The sequence below is a fragment of the Trachypithecus francoisi genome, unplaced genomic scaffold, assembly GCF_009764315.1.
Source record: "Trachypithecus francoisi isolate TF-2019V2 unplaced genomic scaffold, Tfra_2.0 Lachesis_group9, whole genome shotgun sequence".
In the NCBI taxonomy this organism is placed as follows: domain Eukaryota; kingdom Metazoa; phylum Chordata; class Mammalia; order Primates; family Cercopithecidae; genus Trachypithecus; species Trachypithecus francoisi.
Window position 1 is genome coordinate 75913804 of NW_022681474.1, and position 17095 is coordinate 75930898.

General features: G+C 38.2%; 1 protein-coding gene across 2 annotated transcripts; it reads right to left on the bottom strand.

Moving 5' to 3' along the window:
- Window positions 1-391: 391 nt before the first annotated feature.
- Window positions 392-14831, bottom strand: TFAM (transcription factor A, mitochondrial). 2 transcript variants are annotated; one of them, XM_033209967.1, is made up of 7 exons: window positions 14205-14831; window positions 13520-13638; window positions 11294-11364; window positions 10735-10884; window positions 8707-8802; window positions 5150-5206; window positions 392-4634 (listed from the first exon to the last, which is right to left on the bottom strand). In XM_033209967.1, exons 1-7 carry the CDS (start codon window positions 14303-14305, stop codon window positions 4482-4484), a joined length of 747 nt encoding a protein of 248 aa, XP_033065858.1. In that variant the 5' UTR covers window positions 14306-14831; the 3' UTR covers window positions 392-4481. The 2 variants fall into 2 exon arrangements, with proteins under 2 accessions (XP_033065858.1, XP_033065859.1); XM_033209968.1 differs by having other exon boundaries at window positions 13520-13596; window positions 14205-14731.
- Between the last annotated feature and the right edge of the window lie 2264 nt (window positions 14832-17095).

The following is a 17095-nucleotide window of genomic DNA, read 5'->3' on the forward strand; positions in this document are numbered from 1 at the left end:
AAAAAATAGGGAAATGAGTAAGATGGTTGGTAATACTTCAACACTTCTCAATGATTAATAAATTTGGACCCGTCGTCTCATCACTTAATCCTACCCAACATTTAATGCATGAAATTTCCAGTAAGAAAAAACAGAACCTCATAGATGGGCCTAATCAAATCAGCCCTTTCTAAAAATATGAAGGCTAGCAGTTGGTAACCTATATAATAAAAGGTCACTGTGTCAAAACCATGTAGTCCTTTCCCCTTTCCCCCACTGTATACCTGATTTGTGGGACAGGGGAAATGAAATAAGATAAATTTTAAATTAATACAAGCAAAAAAGAATAGTCAGAGATTTTCTTTTGATATCACATATGTAAATCAGAAACCAATATATAAATGATGCTCAGTGATTAAAAAATGTTTAGTTTATTTAAAATTATTGTTTAGAGTCAACTTTATTTACTGGCTCCTTAACCAGTGAAACATTCTGAAATGTATTAGAGAATGGTTGTATGTTTTATGTATTTCATATCAAATATAGTAAGTGACTTAATTAACAAAAGTTCTTTATTTGTGAACGTTGAGAGAGACTGACACTAGCTTTGTATGGTTTTACTTTGGAAAGCTTTACAAATTTAAAGTAATAAACGTATTCATTTTCTTATTATTTGCAAAAGTTCAATTTTAAAAAGAACATTACTGTTTTAAAATTTCGAAACATACAACATAGTCTGTGCTTGTAACATTTTCAGATTTGTCTGTGATAGCTTGATGTGATGAAGAGGAGAGTGGCTGCGAGTGGAGAAAAGAGGGACAGAATATTCTTATAGTAAATGTTAGTAAAATTAAGAGAAATAATGGGTACTGTCACTCACAATATAAAAACTTCCTGCTGTTTTAGCACAACCTGGTGGTGATAAATTTTAGGTACAGAAAACATCAGAAAAATCAATAAAGTGTTCTAATTACTTTAAATCTACTTTACTGTATGCTACTTTTTTTTTCAATTCAGAAATCTAAATATACACATTCAGAGCAATTAGTAAAAACTAACATATGCTTTGTCCAAAAAAAAAGACGTTTCCAAAAAAGGAGTTAGCCAAATGCAATAGCATGATTACAGAATTATAGTAAGCTGAATATGTACACAATATTATTTAAGCAAACATCAGAAAGTAAAATAAATACACAACCCTCTCTTCCCTCATCAAATTACTTTCATAAAACCTAATATTGGTATTCCAAAGAACAAAAGTATAAAAACTACTGTATGACTATTCATGACAGTATACACCCTGCTTGATTTCATTTCTTCAGCATCTTTCCTTCTAACACTCAGCTCCTACAGCAACTACTTTGTTGGATCAAATTAAGAAAAGTCTAAAAACTAATAGCAAGCTGTGATGGCTTGCACCTATAATCCCAGCTACTCAGGAGGCTGAGATGGGAGGATCCCTTGAGCCTGGGAGTTCAAGGCTACAGTGAGCCATGATCACGTCACTGCATTCCAGCTTGGACAGAGCAAGACTGTGTCTCCAAAAAAAATAGTAAGGCTTTATGATCAAGCATGATGGCTCATGCCTATAATCCCAGCACTTTAGGAGGCCAAGGAAGGAGAATCGCTTGATGCCAGGAGTTTGAGACCAGCCTGGGCAACATAGCAAGATCCCATCTGGACAAAAAAACACAAAAATTAGCCAGGCATGGTGGTGTGCAACTACTGTAGTCCCAACTACTCGGAAGGATCACTTGAGCCCAGGAGGTCAAGGCTGCAGTGAGCCAAGATCACACCATGCCCTCCAGCCTGAGCAACATAGTGAGACTCTAACACACACACAATAATAAGACTTTACATGAATGGTCATTGGTTATGATGTTCTTATTCTTTATAAGAGAAAATCTGTGTATACTGTTACAGCTGAATGGTATTTGGTATATGGCATGCCAGTCTTCCACATGTACTGAAGTTTAAGAAAGGCTTGGATCCAGTATGTATTGTGGATGTCAGGGGGGAAAAAAGGCTTGGAAACCAGCTTATCCTATTATTTAAAATATTTAAAAATTACATTATTTTAGAAACAGAACCAAATACAATTTGATATTACCATAAAATAGTTATGCTCTTTTTTCACTGTTGACATCTTTCCTCCCTATATTAAGTTGTGTAAGTACTTGAGAAACATACTTAACACTGAACTTCCCAATATATTTGGGAAGGTATGATATGAATGTTAAGTATAAAATAATACAGGTAGTTCATGTTAAAAGAACTCAGAGGAAATTTCCCTGCAGGGTAACTACAGAGATGTTTTTCATGCTGCATTTGTCCTGAGATGTTTATGTAACTCATTCCTCTATCTCAATCATTACATACTACTCATTACAAACACTCCTGTGTGCTCTCTGAGCTCATCTGAAGAGAACAGAATTGAGTCGATGATTTGAGTTACAATTTTCTCCATTCTCCTAAGGACTGTACATAATTAGTACCATTCTAGATGACACAGGGACTTAGGGCTGAATTTTCTCCTGAAAACCAAATTGAGAAAGCCTGTGATAGACACTAGCCCCCCTCCATCTCTTTCCCCCTACTCCCAGACTGCTCTGGCCTCAAACCCATCCTATCTTTTTCACCAATGACTGACACTGTCCTGTCTGCACCGAGAGCGAGAAGCACCCACAGGGAAAAGTTATTTTAAAATATCCAACTTTATATATTTAAAGCCTCATCTTTCCTCATAAGCTATTATTTTTCTCTTCCGTTCCTACCTTTGTCAAGCTCAGCATATAACAAGTCATCTTTTTGTGACATCAAAGTCTTCAAAGTCTTTCTGGAGATCTAGAATCTACAATTTCTAAATATTTTGCATAACATATAAAGTGCATATAAATTAAGTTATCCTACACCTGTGAACTGATGAGAATTATTCTGCTCAAACAGGTGGTGAAAACCTTTGCTTGACTCTCCTAAAAGGATAAACAAATGCTAAAGAAAGATCGCTTTCAACTACAGTGAGATTTTTGTGATATATGCTAACTGGAAAAGGTATATTTTTACTAAGCCATAGCAAATAATTTTAAAAGAATATCATTCCACAGTATATGGATCTTTTTCATTATACTGCAATGTAATTTGAAACTAGATTATTTTCCTTGCTAACACTGAGAAGCAACAATTTGTTTAGCTTATCTAGGGATGACCTTTTTCCTCTTAAAGGTGACAATGATTCTAAAACAAGAACATCTGAAAACAGTTGAAAAAACTATCCCAACACTTCAATACATTGGAAAAGTGGTCATATCACACTATACTATAGATCATGGGTTGGTAAATTTTTTCCATAAATGGACAGATGGTAAATATCAGGCTTTGTGGGCTATAGTTTCTGTGGCAGCTACTCTGCCATTGTAACACAGAAGCAGCCATAGACAAGTAAAAGAATGATCTTGGTTGTGTTCCAATAAAATTTATGAACACTAAAGATTCATGTTAATTTTCATGTATCATAAAAGTCTTTTAAAAAACATTTAAAATTATAAACACAATTCCTAGCTCACAAGTCACAAAAAGCAGGCAGCAGGCTGGATTTGACCCACAGGCCATAGTTGGCTGCCTCTTAAACAGGCTTTTATACATTATGCAAAGTGTTTCAAATTCCAGAGACTTTGGAGACTTTTCGTTTTTTAGATTTCTCATTTTAAAACATATATAATACAAGTTTTCTTTCTGGATCAATATACTTACGTGAGAGAAAATAATTCAGAAAAAAATAAAATCCTTACTTAAAAAAAGGGAAAAGCTGTAAAACAAACGTTTCGTCTTAAAATATATTTAGGAAATGTAAAATTAAAGATTAAAAATTTTATTCTATGCAACAAAATAATATGCATAAATCTGGTACATAATTTCTCAGTTTTTACTTTAGAAAAAAGACAGTTAAGAAAAAGGTTTATAAATTTCTCAGTCCCTTTTATACAAAGTTGCAAATGAAACCAGCAATCACTTAGGTGTACAACCATCAACTCTGAATATAATATGAATTATACCTAGGAACTGTAATTTACCAAGATGAGTTTTGCCTGCTTTTTGAAAAATGCACAATTATATCACAGAACATGGTTTCTACAATTTGTAACAATTTTGAAAAGGAAACTCCTGTCTCATATAAGGCAACAAGAATACTCTTTCCATAGTCATCATCCTGTATAAAAAAAAAACTTTATAGTCTGATTTACCTTTGTCGACGGTAAAATGATTCACATTTGCATGGATTACTCTGATTCTCAGTAGTTCCTAAACACAAAACAAATTTTGCATGAACCTTTATCTGGGTTTTCCAAAGCAAGTATTACACTGGCAGAAGTCCAGGAGCCAAAGAAAACGATACTGAACATAAAAGGTTTACCAACTTTATCCTTTCTAATTTTACAATAGCTTCAGGTATTGAGACCTAACTGGTTTCCTGTGCCTATCCATTGTGAACACATCTCAATCATCTACTTGTAATACTCCTCAGCACCATATTTTTGTCGTTGCTTTATTGTGCGACGTAGAAGATCCTTTCGTCCAGCTTCAATCATCTGTTCTTCCCAAGACTTCATTTCATTATGATAACGAATTTCATCCTCTTTAGCAAGCCGAATATATAACTGAGAAAAAGGATAACTGTTAAAATGATTTACTTATTTTTTGAGATAAAATGATTATTTAAAATAGCAATTAATTTCTGGAAAGGTTCTGTATATACTTTAGAAATTACATTACCATTCTACATGCATAAAGGCAGACTGGAGAAGAAATATTTTCGTGAGATAAAAGTTAGAGGAGGAAAATGTTAAGAGATAGACTGTGATCTCTTTGAATGAAATTGTTACAAGTTCAGATCTTGAGGTGCAGGAAGGGGGCAACAGCAGGGTATGACTGCCATAAAATACAGTGGACACTCAGGCTTATGAGTGCTGTGGTTTCAAATACTAATTTTATTTGCAGACAAAAACTACCAAGAGAAAAATGCCAAACTGGTTCCGAGAATATGAAAATAATTTTAGAATACCTGTATTATTAGTAATACAAGGTTGTCTTCACATGAATCAACCCTTGCCCTAATACATTCTCTCACAGATATCCTAACTAGACACTTGACACTAACAACCACAATACTCACTTCCTTTTCAGAATCAGACAGATTTTTCCAGTTTTCCTTTACAGTCTTCAGCTTTTCCTGTAAAACAATATATGTTTAAGTTAAGGTAGATATGGAGACTACAGTCATCTCTATTATTCATTCCAACAACAAAAACTCAGATACCAAGAATTACAGGCAAAGCCTCATCAATTCTTAACATCTTTTCTCTCTAAACAAAAACGATCAAACTGTTACAATTTCCAAAAATGAATTGAATGAAGGTATACATTTTTGATTCAGAAATATTAATATTCAGGTATAATCTATATGTTGTCATAAACTAACTTCAAAGTCTGTTTTTATTCCTTCCCTATAGCGTTAGGTTTTATCTGAAAATCTGTGCTTCAGTGTTTAGATACAGTAATAAGAACAATACAACACAAGTCCAGTAAGTCTACTTAGCTGAACTTAATTATATGACCTGGAAAAGGTTATTTTACCTCCCTTGGGCTTAGCTCTTCATTTATAAAATTAAAGGGATAGAAATTTTTTGTTGTCATTTTTTTTTTGAGACAAGGTCTGTCACTCAGGCAGGAATGCAGTAGTATGATCACAGCCCACTGCAGCACTGACCTCCTGGGCTCAAGTGATCCTCCTGTCTCAACTTCTGGAGTAGCTGGGACCACAGGTGTGCACCACCATGCCTGGTTAATTTTTTAAAAACCTTTTTTATAAAGATAGGGTCTTACCATGTTGCCCCGGGCTGGTCTTGAACTCCTGGAATCAAGCAACCCTCCCACCTCAGCTTCCCAAATTGTTAGGATTACAGGCATGAGCCACCGTGCCCAGCCAAAGATGTTTATTTTTGCTCTCCCTAAAATCCCATTAAACAAAGAAACTTTTTAAGGCATAAACCCACGTGAACAAAGACAACAGAAGAGGGCACTATCAACACAAAATTCTGGAAGCTAAAAAGCAGATGCATTAGTGGTAACTGACTTAACTGACAAAAGAAAGCTGTTAAACGGACAGTGGAGAAAACCTAAAAGCAACTGATTTACAATACAGAATTCTCAAGTATCTCAGGAACTGGCAGCACCAGATAGGTATAAAACAGGTGAAGCTAAGGTTAAACGCAAGATTGGCTGAAAGACTGTTTAAAAAAGAGATTAGGGCCAGGTGCCGTGGCTCACGCCTGTAATCCCAGCACTTTGGGAGGCCGACGCGGGCGGATCATGAGGTCAGGAGTTTGAAACCAGACTGGCCAGTATGGTGAAACCCCCATCTCTACTAAAAATACAAAAAATTAGCCAGGTGTGGTGGTGCGTGCCTGTAGTCCCAGCTACTAGGGAGGCTGAGGCAGGAGAATCGCTTGAACCCGGGAGGCGCAGGTTGCAGTGAGCCGAGATCACGCCACTGCACTCCAGCTTGGGCCACAGAGTGAGACTCTGACTCAAAAAAAATAAAGAGCGGTTGGGTCGGGCACAGTGGTTCACAACTGTAATCCCAGAACTTTGAGAGGCTGAGGTGGGTGGATCATCTGAGCTCAGGAATTCGAGACCAGCCTGAAGTAATACGGTGATACCCCCGTCTCTACAAAATACCCAAGAAATTAGCCAGGCTTGGTGGCACATGACTGTAGACCTAGCTACTCAAGAGGTTGAAGTGGGAAAATTGCTTGAGCCCGGAAGGCAGAGGCTGCAGTGAGCTGAGATAGTGCCACTGCACTCCAGCCTGTGTAACAGGCTGCCTGTCTCAGAAAAAAAAAAAAAAAAAAAAGAAGTTAAATTTCTACCATGGCAAATTGTAGGACATTTATCCTCTCTAGAGAGTAAAATAGTGTCACTCTGTGAAAACCAGGTACAGGTACAGTTGAAGGAAATGGTAGCATGCTAATAGCAGACAGATTAAGTTAAAATACATCCAGCAGTGCAGGAGGGGAAAAAAAGGAAAGAAAGCTAAAGGAAAACAGTATGGAAAAAATAAGAAAATTAGAGGACCAGCTCAGAAGATGCATATACAAGTAGCAGGAGTTCTAAAGGGGAGGAAAAAAACCACCTGATCACATTCAAAGGACAAATAATCAAAACAAGTTTTAAATTTCTCGAAAGCAGTACAAAAAGGTAGAAGAAAAAGAATTTTTACATTTTGAAGGAATATGTTTTCCAAACTAGAATTCTATGCCCAGTCTAACAAGTGAATGTGAGGATACAGACATTTTCAGACATGCAAAACTCAAAAACTTAATTTCCCATGCACCCTTACTGGGAAAGATGCTACACAAGAATCAGAGAAAACCGAAAAAGTAAACAACAGAAGCACAAGCAGCACCACAAGGATAATGAAGGAGATCTCAAGATGTTAGCTGTATACTAGGATTAGAAGGCAACAGTCACACTGGAACAAACCCCAGTTTTCAGAGTTAAACTGAAAGAAAAATACATCCTAAATTTACTAAAAGCTGGTGAATACTGAGGAGTTTGAGGTTGAACTATTGGTAAGTACAAAAAAAAAAAACCAAATTTAAGTGAACAAAGACATAAGCAACTTCAGGGAAAATAAGTTTCATAAGAAAGAAAAAATAATCATAGCATATGACATAGCTTAGCTGTGAATAAGCTTACATAATCATAATCATAATACTATTAGGTTGGTGCAAAAGTAACTGCTATGTTTGCCTTTACTTTTAATGGCAAAGACCACAATTACTTTTGCACCAACCTAATATAAAGACACAATACCGAGCTAACCAAAATTTTAACTATATTGGGAGGTAGGGGAATGGAAACATGAGAACCGTCAGATGACAGTTAAATGTCTAGCTTAAATGGTGGTAGGTAATGCTTAAAGCATAAGATAAACAATGATTAAAGTTGAAAAAAATCAAGAAGCAACAATATAAAATGTTATTTAGGGATACGGAAACAGAATTTGTAAAGTGAACTACAGATATAATAATCCCGAAGGCACAATGCCAAAAACTCCATCTTAGATTAACATGGGTTAAGGATCTAAACATCCATTTCTCTTACCATGTCATATGATTCAAGAAAAAAAGCAACTGCCCATTTGGAGCTTCTAAGAAGCAAACAAACAGGAAAGACTAAGCCACAGCAGGGACTGACAAGCTTTCTGTTTTCTTTGACACACTGATATGATGACATTCCTAAGTATAACACATCCCTATGGGCATAACCAAAATTTTATTAAAAGATATAAATGACACAACAGGTCACAATCAATTCCCCATAGAAAATATTGCAGCTCTACTCTCATTCTTTCTAGCGACTGCAAACCAGTTAAGAACTGCTGAAACAGAAAAGCCTCCAGAAGAACTTTAACATCCCTACATATTTAAAAAAAGGTTAAGTATTTAAATTCTAAAAGTTGGCAATGTATGTATGTATGTGTTGGCAACTACATACCCAAATTGATTGTATGTGGTAAGAAAAAAGATTTTTCTTAAAAGAGGGCCTTATCAGAAGAGTTTACTGTCTGGATATCCACTACTTTTCTTCACTACCTGACATATGGCACTCTAGACTTTTCCTGTCTAAGTATTTTTTAAATTAAACAAAAACGTATTTCAGCTTTACCTGTGGTGAATCACCCTTAGCTTCTTGGAATTTTTCAGCTACATAAACGTTGTAAGCTGAACGAGGTCTTTTTGGTTTTCCAAGCTGTGTTAACTCCTGAATTAAAAAAATTGGAGGGTCAGAAACAGTGTTAATCTCCATGAGACTTAATTTTACCTACAGAAACTTTATTCACTACCATGCATTACAGATTATTCCTTAAAGTGAATGTTATGATTCTTATATAGTGTGATTATTACATCTTGTGGTCAGAATTGTTTTGACAGCACTATTTTGAAAATTACATTAGATTTCACCAGTTGTTTTCCATACAAAACCATTTCCTTTACCTATTATTTTCATAGTCTCCGTGAAATATATAACTGAATATATATGTACAAAACCTTTTTAAAAGATAAAACAATCTCAGGTGCATCCTTGCAAGACACTACCGTCCCCTTGACCAAATCACTGCATGCTTTCACCACAACCCAAGAACAATGGACTATCTGTTTAATAATCTTTCATCTCATTCCATTCCCTGAATATCTCCACCTTTAAAGCTCCATCATTGTGTTAAATTCGTTTTACTGGTTACCAAAAGGGAAGAAACTATGGAAAAGAATACAAGTATCCCTTACTATCAGTTTAATTTCTGAGTTCAGGGAGTGATATTGCATTATCATACGTAAGTTTCTGAATTTGGATGGTAAGTAGTACCTGTAATTTATAAAATTCTGTGGCTCTTAATAGCAATTTGGCTATAATCAGTAACAAACTCAACTTTTATTCATAACTATAAGTAGGACTCCTCTGATTTAGTTTCTTCTTTCCGAATCTCTCAGTCACTGCGTATTGAAACTACTATAGACCCCAAGCACTTTAAAACTCAACTATTTCCCTCTTTGTTTCTAGAGCTATCACTAGGGATTTCTCTCCTGAGGGTTTTACTTGTAACTTCCTAGTCCTCACACTTCTCACTTGATCTCTGAACTAGCTGGTACTGGGAGTCAAGAACAATTACAAAAGAAAGACAGAATCACAAGGGAAACTTTATAAATGACTAGTTCTCGTTTCTGGTCCTCTCTACTCTTAGCACAGTCAGCTGGGTGCATTAAGGAGGAAGGGAGAATGAAAGAGGGAGGATATACTTTAGTAATCATTCTTCCAAACAGCATCCTTATGTAGACACTCTATTTTTCACTCTTAGTATCTTTCTGGCTTCCTTTTACTGATTAGATCAGCCACCCTAAAGTAGCAGCACCATGGTCTCAAAACTGGGCGGGTCAGCTTAAAACATCAGGGTCAGGAAAAGATGTTTTGGTGTCTCACATTCAAGGGTGTAATCTAGTCTTTCAAAGAAATAGTTTTAACTCTGATGATCATTTTGTAATAGTGTAGGTACACAACTAGCAAACTGACCACCTCACAACCAATACTGGCTCTATTAAAAAAATGTAAAACTTTCAAACGATGAAATTTATGTGAATTAATACATTAAGCTGGGAACTACAAATGTTGAACCATGTGAGGTTTTTAATAATTATTTCTTTGAAGAAAAAAAAAGAATTCCATTCTAAAGGCACTTAATTGATTAGATAAAATTGGCATTTTCCTGATGTGTTAATGAATTAATGCAGTCTACTCAGCAATATTCCATATCAAACTCACCATAATCTATAGAATAATTCAAATCAATACATTATTCTAGAGAAGACTCAGAAGCAAAGATTACTGCTACTCCTGGTTTGACTGTTTCATAACTCTGTTCCTGTAGTTTTCATTACTGTTCTACTAACTGTACACCTTAAATGTGGATACATCTGAAAGTAGCAACAAGGATTTCCAAACAGACTCAATGGCAAGTGGTCCTAGTGACTATCTCACTTTTCAGAAGAGAACTATCCCACTTCTGCCTATTGAAGAATACCTGATGACATTCTACCATATTGTATCTGCCTATTATTATTAAGAGAAAACTACCTATATTCATAGTTATATAAATCTCAATTCTTTACCATAAGAAAAAAGTATTTCAATGATACTCACTTTTCTTTTTGTCATAGCTTTCCTTTTTAAATGCTTGTCCATGATTTCTTTTTCCAAAGATGTAATCTGACTTGGAGTTAGCTGTTCTTTAAATCTGCTTATCTTTTCTTTGTATACCTGCCAGTCCGCCCTATAAGCATCTTGATATATCTATAAATAAAAAACCCAAATCAAGTCAACAAACTATTGCTGGCAAATTCAACACAGCACATGCCAGGGAAAGGCAACTGCATGACTTCAGATGGACAGATTTTATCACCAGGTGGAAATGTGCTCTAGGATGAGACGTATATGGATTAAAACATACATTTTCCTTATACATACTAATCAAGGTAAGAGTTTAGTAATCAGCCTCCATTTTCAAACTGCTGCCCCTTCTTAACCTCCACCCCATACATCCATATTCTCACTATTTATGCAGATGAGAAGACATAAAGTTTCTTTGTAGATAACAGATTATTTTTTAAAAAGTCTGATCCATCTGGTCCTTTAAAGGTCATGACAATTGCTCCTAACTGCAGAATAACTGGTCAGCCATGTTGAAAACTTATGTGCTTACTTTTTTCTTTGAATCAGGAAGTTCCCTCCAAAGCTTGGCAATTCTTCTAATTAGTTCTGTAGGTTTTGCATCTATGGAATGAAATAAAATGAAAAAAGATGCCACAATTTTACATCTCAGGATAATTTCTAAAGATATCCAGGAAAGCACAATCCATACCACACATAACTTAATATAATGACTTAACTTTTCTGTATCCAACTAATTTAAATGTAAGTAATTTATCCAACATCATTAAAACTCTGTTATCTAACAACTAAAGAGTATATCATATACCACCAGAAACAGTCAACAGTTTGATTACTAGGTGTTTTTTGTTTTTTGTTTTTGAGACAGGGTCCATCACCCAGGCTGTCCACCCAGGCTGGAGTGCAGTGGCACAATCTCGGCTCAATTCAACCTCCGCCTCCTGTGCTCAAGTGATTCTCCTGCCTCAGCCTCCCAAGTAGCTGGGACTACAGGTAGGCGCCATCATGTCCAGCTAATTTTAGTAATTTTTGGTAGAGACAGGGTTTCGCTATGTTGCCCAGGCTGGCCTCAAACTTCTGAGCTCAAGCAATCCACCTGCCTCAGTCTCCCAAAGTGCTGGGATTACAGGCATGAGCCACCGCACCAGGCTGATTACTAGTTTAAGAAGCTGGATGATCAATTGCTTCAAGTTTTTTACTTCCATATTTCAAGCAAAACACTGTTTCAAGTCTTTGAGGAATTATTAAACTTATAAAAGCTAACGACAAAACACATTCTCGATTCATATAACATTGCCTCGTATTTCAGTAACAGAAATATCATTTGGAAACAAACTATTCGAAATTCAATCTGTTATTCTCCACTTTCTTCTTCATCTTAACCGGAATGACGGCGTGCAATTAATTGATTTTTAAAAAAATGTTAGTACTAACTCTTGCATTTAAAAGATGTGGATACTTAAGCATGTCTCTGAAACTAACTCCTTACCTATAATGTGAGTTGCTTTTTTTTTTCTTAATTTTTTTTTTTTTGAGATAGGGTCTCGTTCTGTCACCCAGGCTGGAGTGCAGTGGAGCAATCATGGCTCACTGCAGCCTCAAGTTCCTGGGATCCAGTGATCCTCTCACCACAGCCTCCCAAGTAGCAGGGACTACAGGCACTGTGCCCCGACGCCCACCTCATTTTTTGTATTTTTGGTAGAAAAAGGATTTCCATGTTTCCCAGGCTAGTCTCAAACTCCTGGGCTCAAGCAATCCACCCATCTTGACCTTCCAAAGTGCTAGGATTACAGGTGTGAACCACCTCACCCAGCCTAATGTGAGCATTTTTTATTATAGTTCGTTAGATTTTCACCACTGCCCTGTGATGCGTTAGAAATCATAAGAAAAGGCTAACACAGTGAAACCCCGTCTCTACTAAAAAAAAATACAAAAAACTAGCCGGGCGAGGTGGCGGGCGCCTGTAGTCCCAGCTACTCGGGAGGCTGAGGCAGGAGAATGGCGTGACCCCGGGAGGAGGAGCTTGCAGTGAGCTGAGATCTGGCCAGTGCACTCCAGCTTGGGTGACAGAGCGAGACTCCATCTCAAAAAAAAAAAAAGAAAAAGAAATCATAAGAAAAAAAATTAGCTATTATCTTTACACTATAACCTAAGAGCCCTACAGGCTTTCTAGGGCGTCAACAAACATCCTACCTGGAAATGTTTTTTTTCAGGCACCCAAGACAAGAAAGGATTTATCCTTTACAACCCACCATCCCCCTGGCAAGGTTGAGGTCTGAATCAAAGAACCAGAGTCGCTCTGAACTCCTATGATGGAAAGGTTTATGTTATCTTATCTTGAAAACTCCTGAAAGTAGCAGTAGTTTGCATAGAACTTCACAGTTTATGGATGCTTCCACAGAAGCTGCAACTTTATTAACAATTCCCTGAGGCAGAAAAAGGAGGAGCTAAGCAAGAGAAAATAATTCATCAGTGGTCCTCTAGACCAAAGGCAACCAGGCCCCAAATTCAGCTTTTTTATCCTCTTCCTAGGGTGCTTTCTACACTACACGTTATTTTTAAAATACCGTTTATTAGTTCTCACTTATGTTGAAAGTATCTTCATTTGGTATAAAATAGAACTTCCTATTTTACAGACATCAAATGATTGTTCCTGCAGTCACTGAATGCTTTAGTACTGCAATTCAACATTGCTATTTAACCGCTTAATGGCATTTTTATTACATGAGAAAAGGGTACATGCCCCCAAACTCCTTACCTGGGTTCTCAGCTCTAAATATGGGTAGTTGTTCTTTAGAAAATCGAAGGTAAGAACTTACAGGTTTCTTTGGACAACTTGCCAAGACAGATGAAAAACACTTCGGTAAATACACAAAACTACGTATGAATAAAAAGAAAATAACCAGTATCAGATGTTTAACTATCAATATTCATATGTATATTATGAACACAGATCCCAAATAAGAGATGTCATCAAGATACTCTTATGTCTCCAACGCCTTCAACAAGAATGCTAAAACCCTGTCCTAAACGGAGGGGAGTGACTGCAGGACGGAAGTCTCAAAGCCCTTACCTCCTAGGAAGGGCAGGGAGTGGAGGAAAGGTCTATACTCCAGCTCCTGGGCCCCGCCTCTTCAATGCCTAGATGGTGGCAGGAGACTCCGAATGAATTCGCAGAGGCGGCGGAACGGATCCAAAGCTACACAGTGAGGAGGGGTGGGAGGAGCGAGTGGAGGGCAGCAAGAAGCAAGGTACGGGGTATTAAGGAAGTAAAGGCCTGATCTCAAAGCCACCGTCCCCTTGGCAAGGTCGAGGTCTGAATCAAAGAACCAGGGTGGCTCTGAACTCCTAGGAGGGGCAGACAGTGAAGGATGGGGTCTACATTCCAGCCCCGGGACCTCCTGGGCCCTGCCGCCCCCTAGGGCACAGGCGAGCGGGCCTACCTGAAGGGGGAGCGCAGTCGACTCCCACAGCCGGTGCACAGCTCCGCTCCGGACCGTCCCAGCGCACTCAGCACGCCCCACATGCTCCGGAGGAACGCCATCGCTCCAGCGGATGAGGCAGTGACCCGGCCCCAATCTCGGAGAACCTCCTGACACTACAGAACAACCCCAGCAATCACAACTAGAACCCGCGTGCTACCCTCCCGGGTTTGTTATCATGCCCGCCACTAGCGAGGCACTATGGGAAATCTGTTAATATCCGGTCGGTAGATGGGGGTGGGGCGGGGCAGGCCGGAATTGGCGCAGGCGCGGGAGAGGGTCCCCCGGTGGGCGGTACTGCGTGGGAGGAAGAGGCGCCGCGGACATGAAGGGAAACCGCAACCCGCTAGCCTGTGGAGGGCTCTGGCCTCGAGGGGGCGCTGCTGAGCCGCCTCTGGCCCCGACGGCCCGGAGCAGTGGGTTCCTCTGCCGGGCCAGGAAGGTGATGGAGGGACCCTGTTGGACGCACCCCGACCCGTCGTTGGCCGGTGTCAGCCCGTGACGGCCACAAAGGCTGTACGTAACAGACAGTCCTGCATCCAGGACCCCGAAGTCCGATCGGCAGGTGCTGCGCGCCAAGCGCAGCGTCTCAGTTCAAGCCAGGCCTGGGAGCTCGGAGTTCAGAAATAGTACCGGGAGAGGAGGGGATTCGCACACTTAAAAATGCAGATTCCAAGCCCTTACCGCAGAGCTTAATTCCGTGTGTCTGTGTGGGGCCCATTAATCTGCATTTTAGCGAGTTCCCCAGAATTTGACAAGTTCTAATGTCTGTGGTCTTGGGACCACATTTAAAGCAATATAGCTTTAGACTGTTTATTCTGCCATCTACTGCAGTCTTCCAGTCTGGCCTCCAGCCTGCTTAATTTGAGCGGAGGAAACTGACTAGTTGTCCACAGTCTCTAGTCTCAATTCTAGTTCCAGTATTAACATTAACGACTTGACTTGGGAATATTGCATTCCCTCGTTAAGATTCAATTTCCCCCTCTGCAAACGAGGATGTTAGACTAAATCAGAGTTTTCCCAACCAAAGCCCTGAGAACTTGTGACAAGTATGCCTGAGACATTGATGTATCAAAAATTGCTGTACAATTTTTTAATTTGTGTTATACCATTTTCTGTATAGGCAATGGCATGAAAAAGATTAGGAAGACCAAAAGATATCTAAGGGTCCTTCCAGCCCTTAAACACCAGTTGTTTCAGAGCTAACCACCTTCCGAGACAGCCTTTCTTCTGTTGTATAGCCATAATCGTTAGAAAATTCTTACCAGTGTCATATTGAGCTGACAGTCTATTACCTTTCTGTAACTATGAAAGCATTGGCTCTCTGGAAGTAGGACTAAGCCTACTTCTTTTAAGCGGTAATAACCACTTCCCTTTTATAGACTCTCAGGGTTGAAAGGGACCTTCGAGGTCATCTGTTCAAACCTCCCATTCTGACATGGAATAAACAGGTTTTCTTCCTGAGTATATACTATGTACCACGCCCTAATCATAGATAAAAGACACACTGTTGTGCCCCAGCCCACCCCCGCCCCCAGCCCCAAAGGGTGAGGTAAAGTAGTAAATAATTACAACACGGGGCCAAGATAGAAGTTACATTTAAGTTGATTTCTAAAATAACTTGTTTCCCTCTTTGTTCTAGAATATTTTTGTTCTTTCAAATGTTTGACATAAACTTCTTTTGGATATTAAACAAACTTGTTGTTGTTTGCAACTTTCATTTGTGTAAATCTTGCTGTAAATACCTTAAAAATCAAATCCATAACATTTTTCATCAGATACCAATCTTCCTTAAAACTCACTTACATTGCAGTGATAATTTTACTTCTAAAAGCAGAATTTGCAAAGAAACATAACTTTATCCACTAAAACTGTCATTTAACAAAAAGACATGGTTTATAATTACTTTATAAAACATGAAGACTCACTGCAGTCTTTCCCAGGGTCCCTTTGTTGTGAAGTTCATCTAATCCCATGACTTCAGCTATTAGTTATAGCCTCATGATTGCCATATTGAATCCAGTCCTCTGAGTTCCATATCCATATAACCACTGTCTTCTGTACATTTTCACCATCATGTCCCACAAGTACTTCAATTTCAACATTCCCTGAACAAAATTCACTATCTTTCCCCCATCTTGAAGTCCTTTACTTGGTAAGAGGCACAAGTTTTCCTCTTTAATCATCCGAGCCAATAACTTGATAAATCATTTTAGAATCTCCCCATTGACACTGCACCCGCCATTAACCAACTGATGATGAGTATTGCTGATTCTACCTCATTCATCCCTCTACTATGTATTCCCTCCTCTCCAGTCCCATTGCTGTTGCTTTTGTTCAGGTCAGTAATGTGCTGGTTAATAGCTCTCCAAAAAAGAAAGCCCCAATTTGTAGTGTTTGCTGAGTTCTATGGTGTAAATACTCCCACCATTGGCAGATTTCATGCTACTGACAAATTTTTCTTTCCCTATTAACATGGAAACACACATATTACATAACCAGCATTGCTCCTCTCTTTCTATTGAACTTTTAGTATTTCTTAAATTAGTAATATTTGAGCAGAAACATTGTGGTAGTTGATGAAAAATTAAAACAACACACCCTGAAGTTGGATTGCACTTTAATATTTTCAGAACTTTTAAAATAACTTTATTTGATTGTATGATTCACAAATCAAAAAAAAAAAAAAAGGTAGAGAAGGTATTGTCATGATCATTATTCCCAATTTCCAGATGAGAAAAATGAAGTTCAGAAAGCCCAACTCATAAGGTTCCAATAGTAAGTTGTGTAGGTAAAAATTGCAATTCATTGTACTGTGCTTTTCGTTTGTATCAGATCACTCAGACTCAGTG

What these genes read in the sequence shown, in the direction of transcription:
- TFAM (XM_033209967.1), bottom strand. Translation starts at nt 14,305, where the DNA reads ATGGCGTTCCTCCGGAGCATGTGGGGCGTGCTGAGTGCGCTGGGACGG. An exon ending in CGACTGCGCTCCCCCTTCAG is followed by an intron (nt 13,639 to 14,204) that starts GTAGGCCCGCTC and finishes ATTCATACGTAG; the next exon opens with TTTTGTGTATTTACCGAAGT. An exon ending in CTAAGGGTGATTCACCACAG is followed by an intron (nt 5,207 to 8,706) that starts GTAAAGCTGAAA and finishes ATTGTTTTACAG; the next exon opens with GAAAAGCTGAAGACTGTAAA.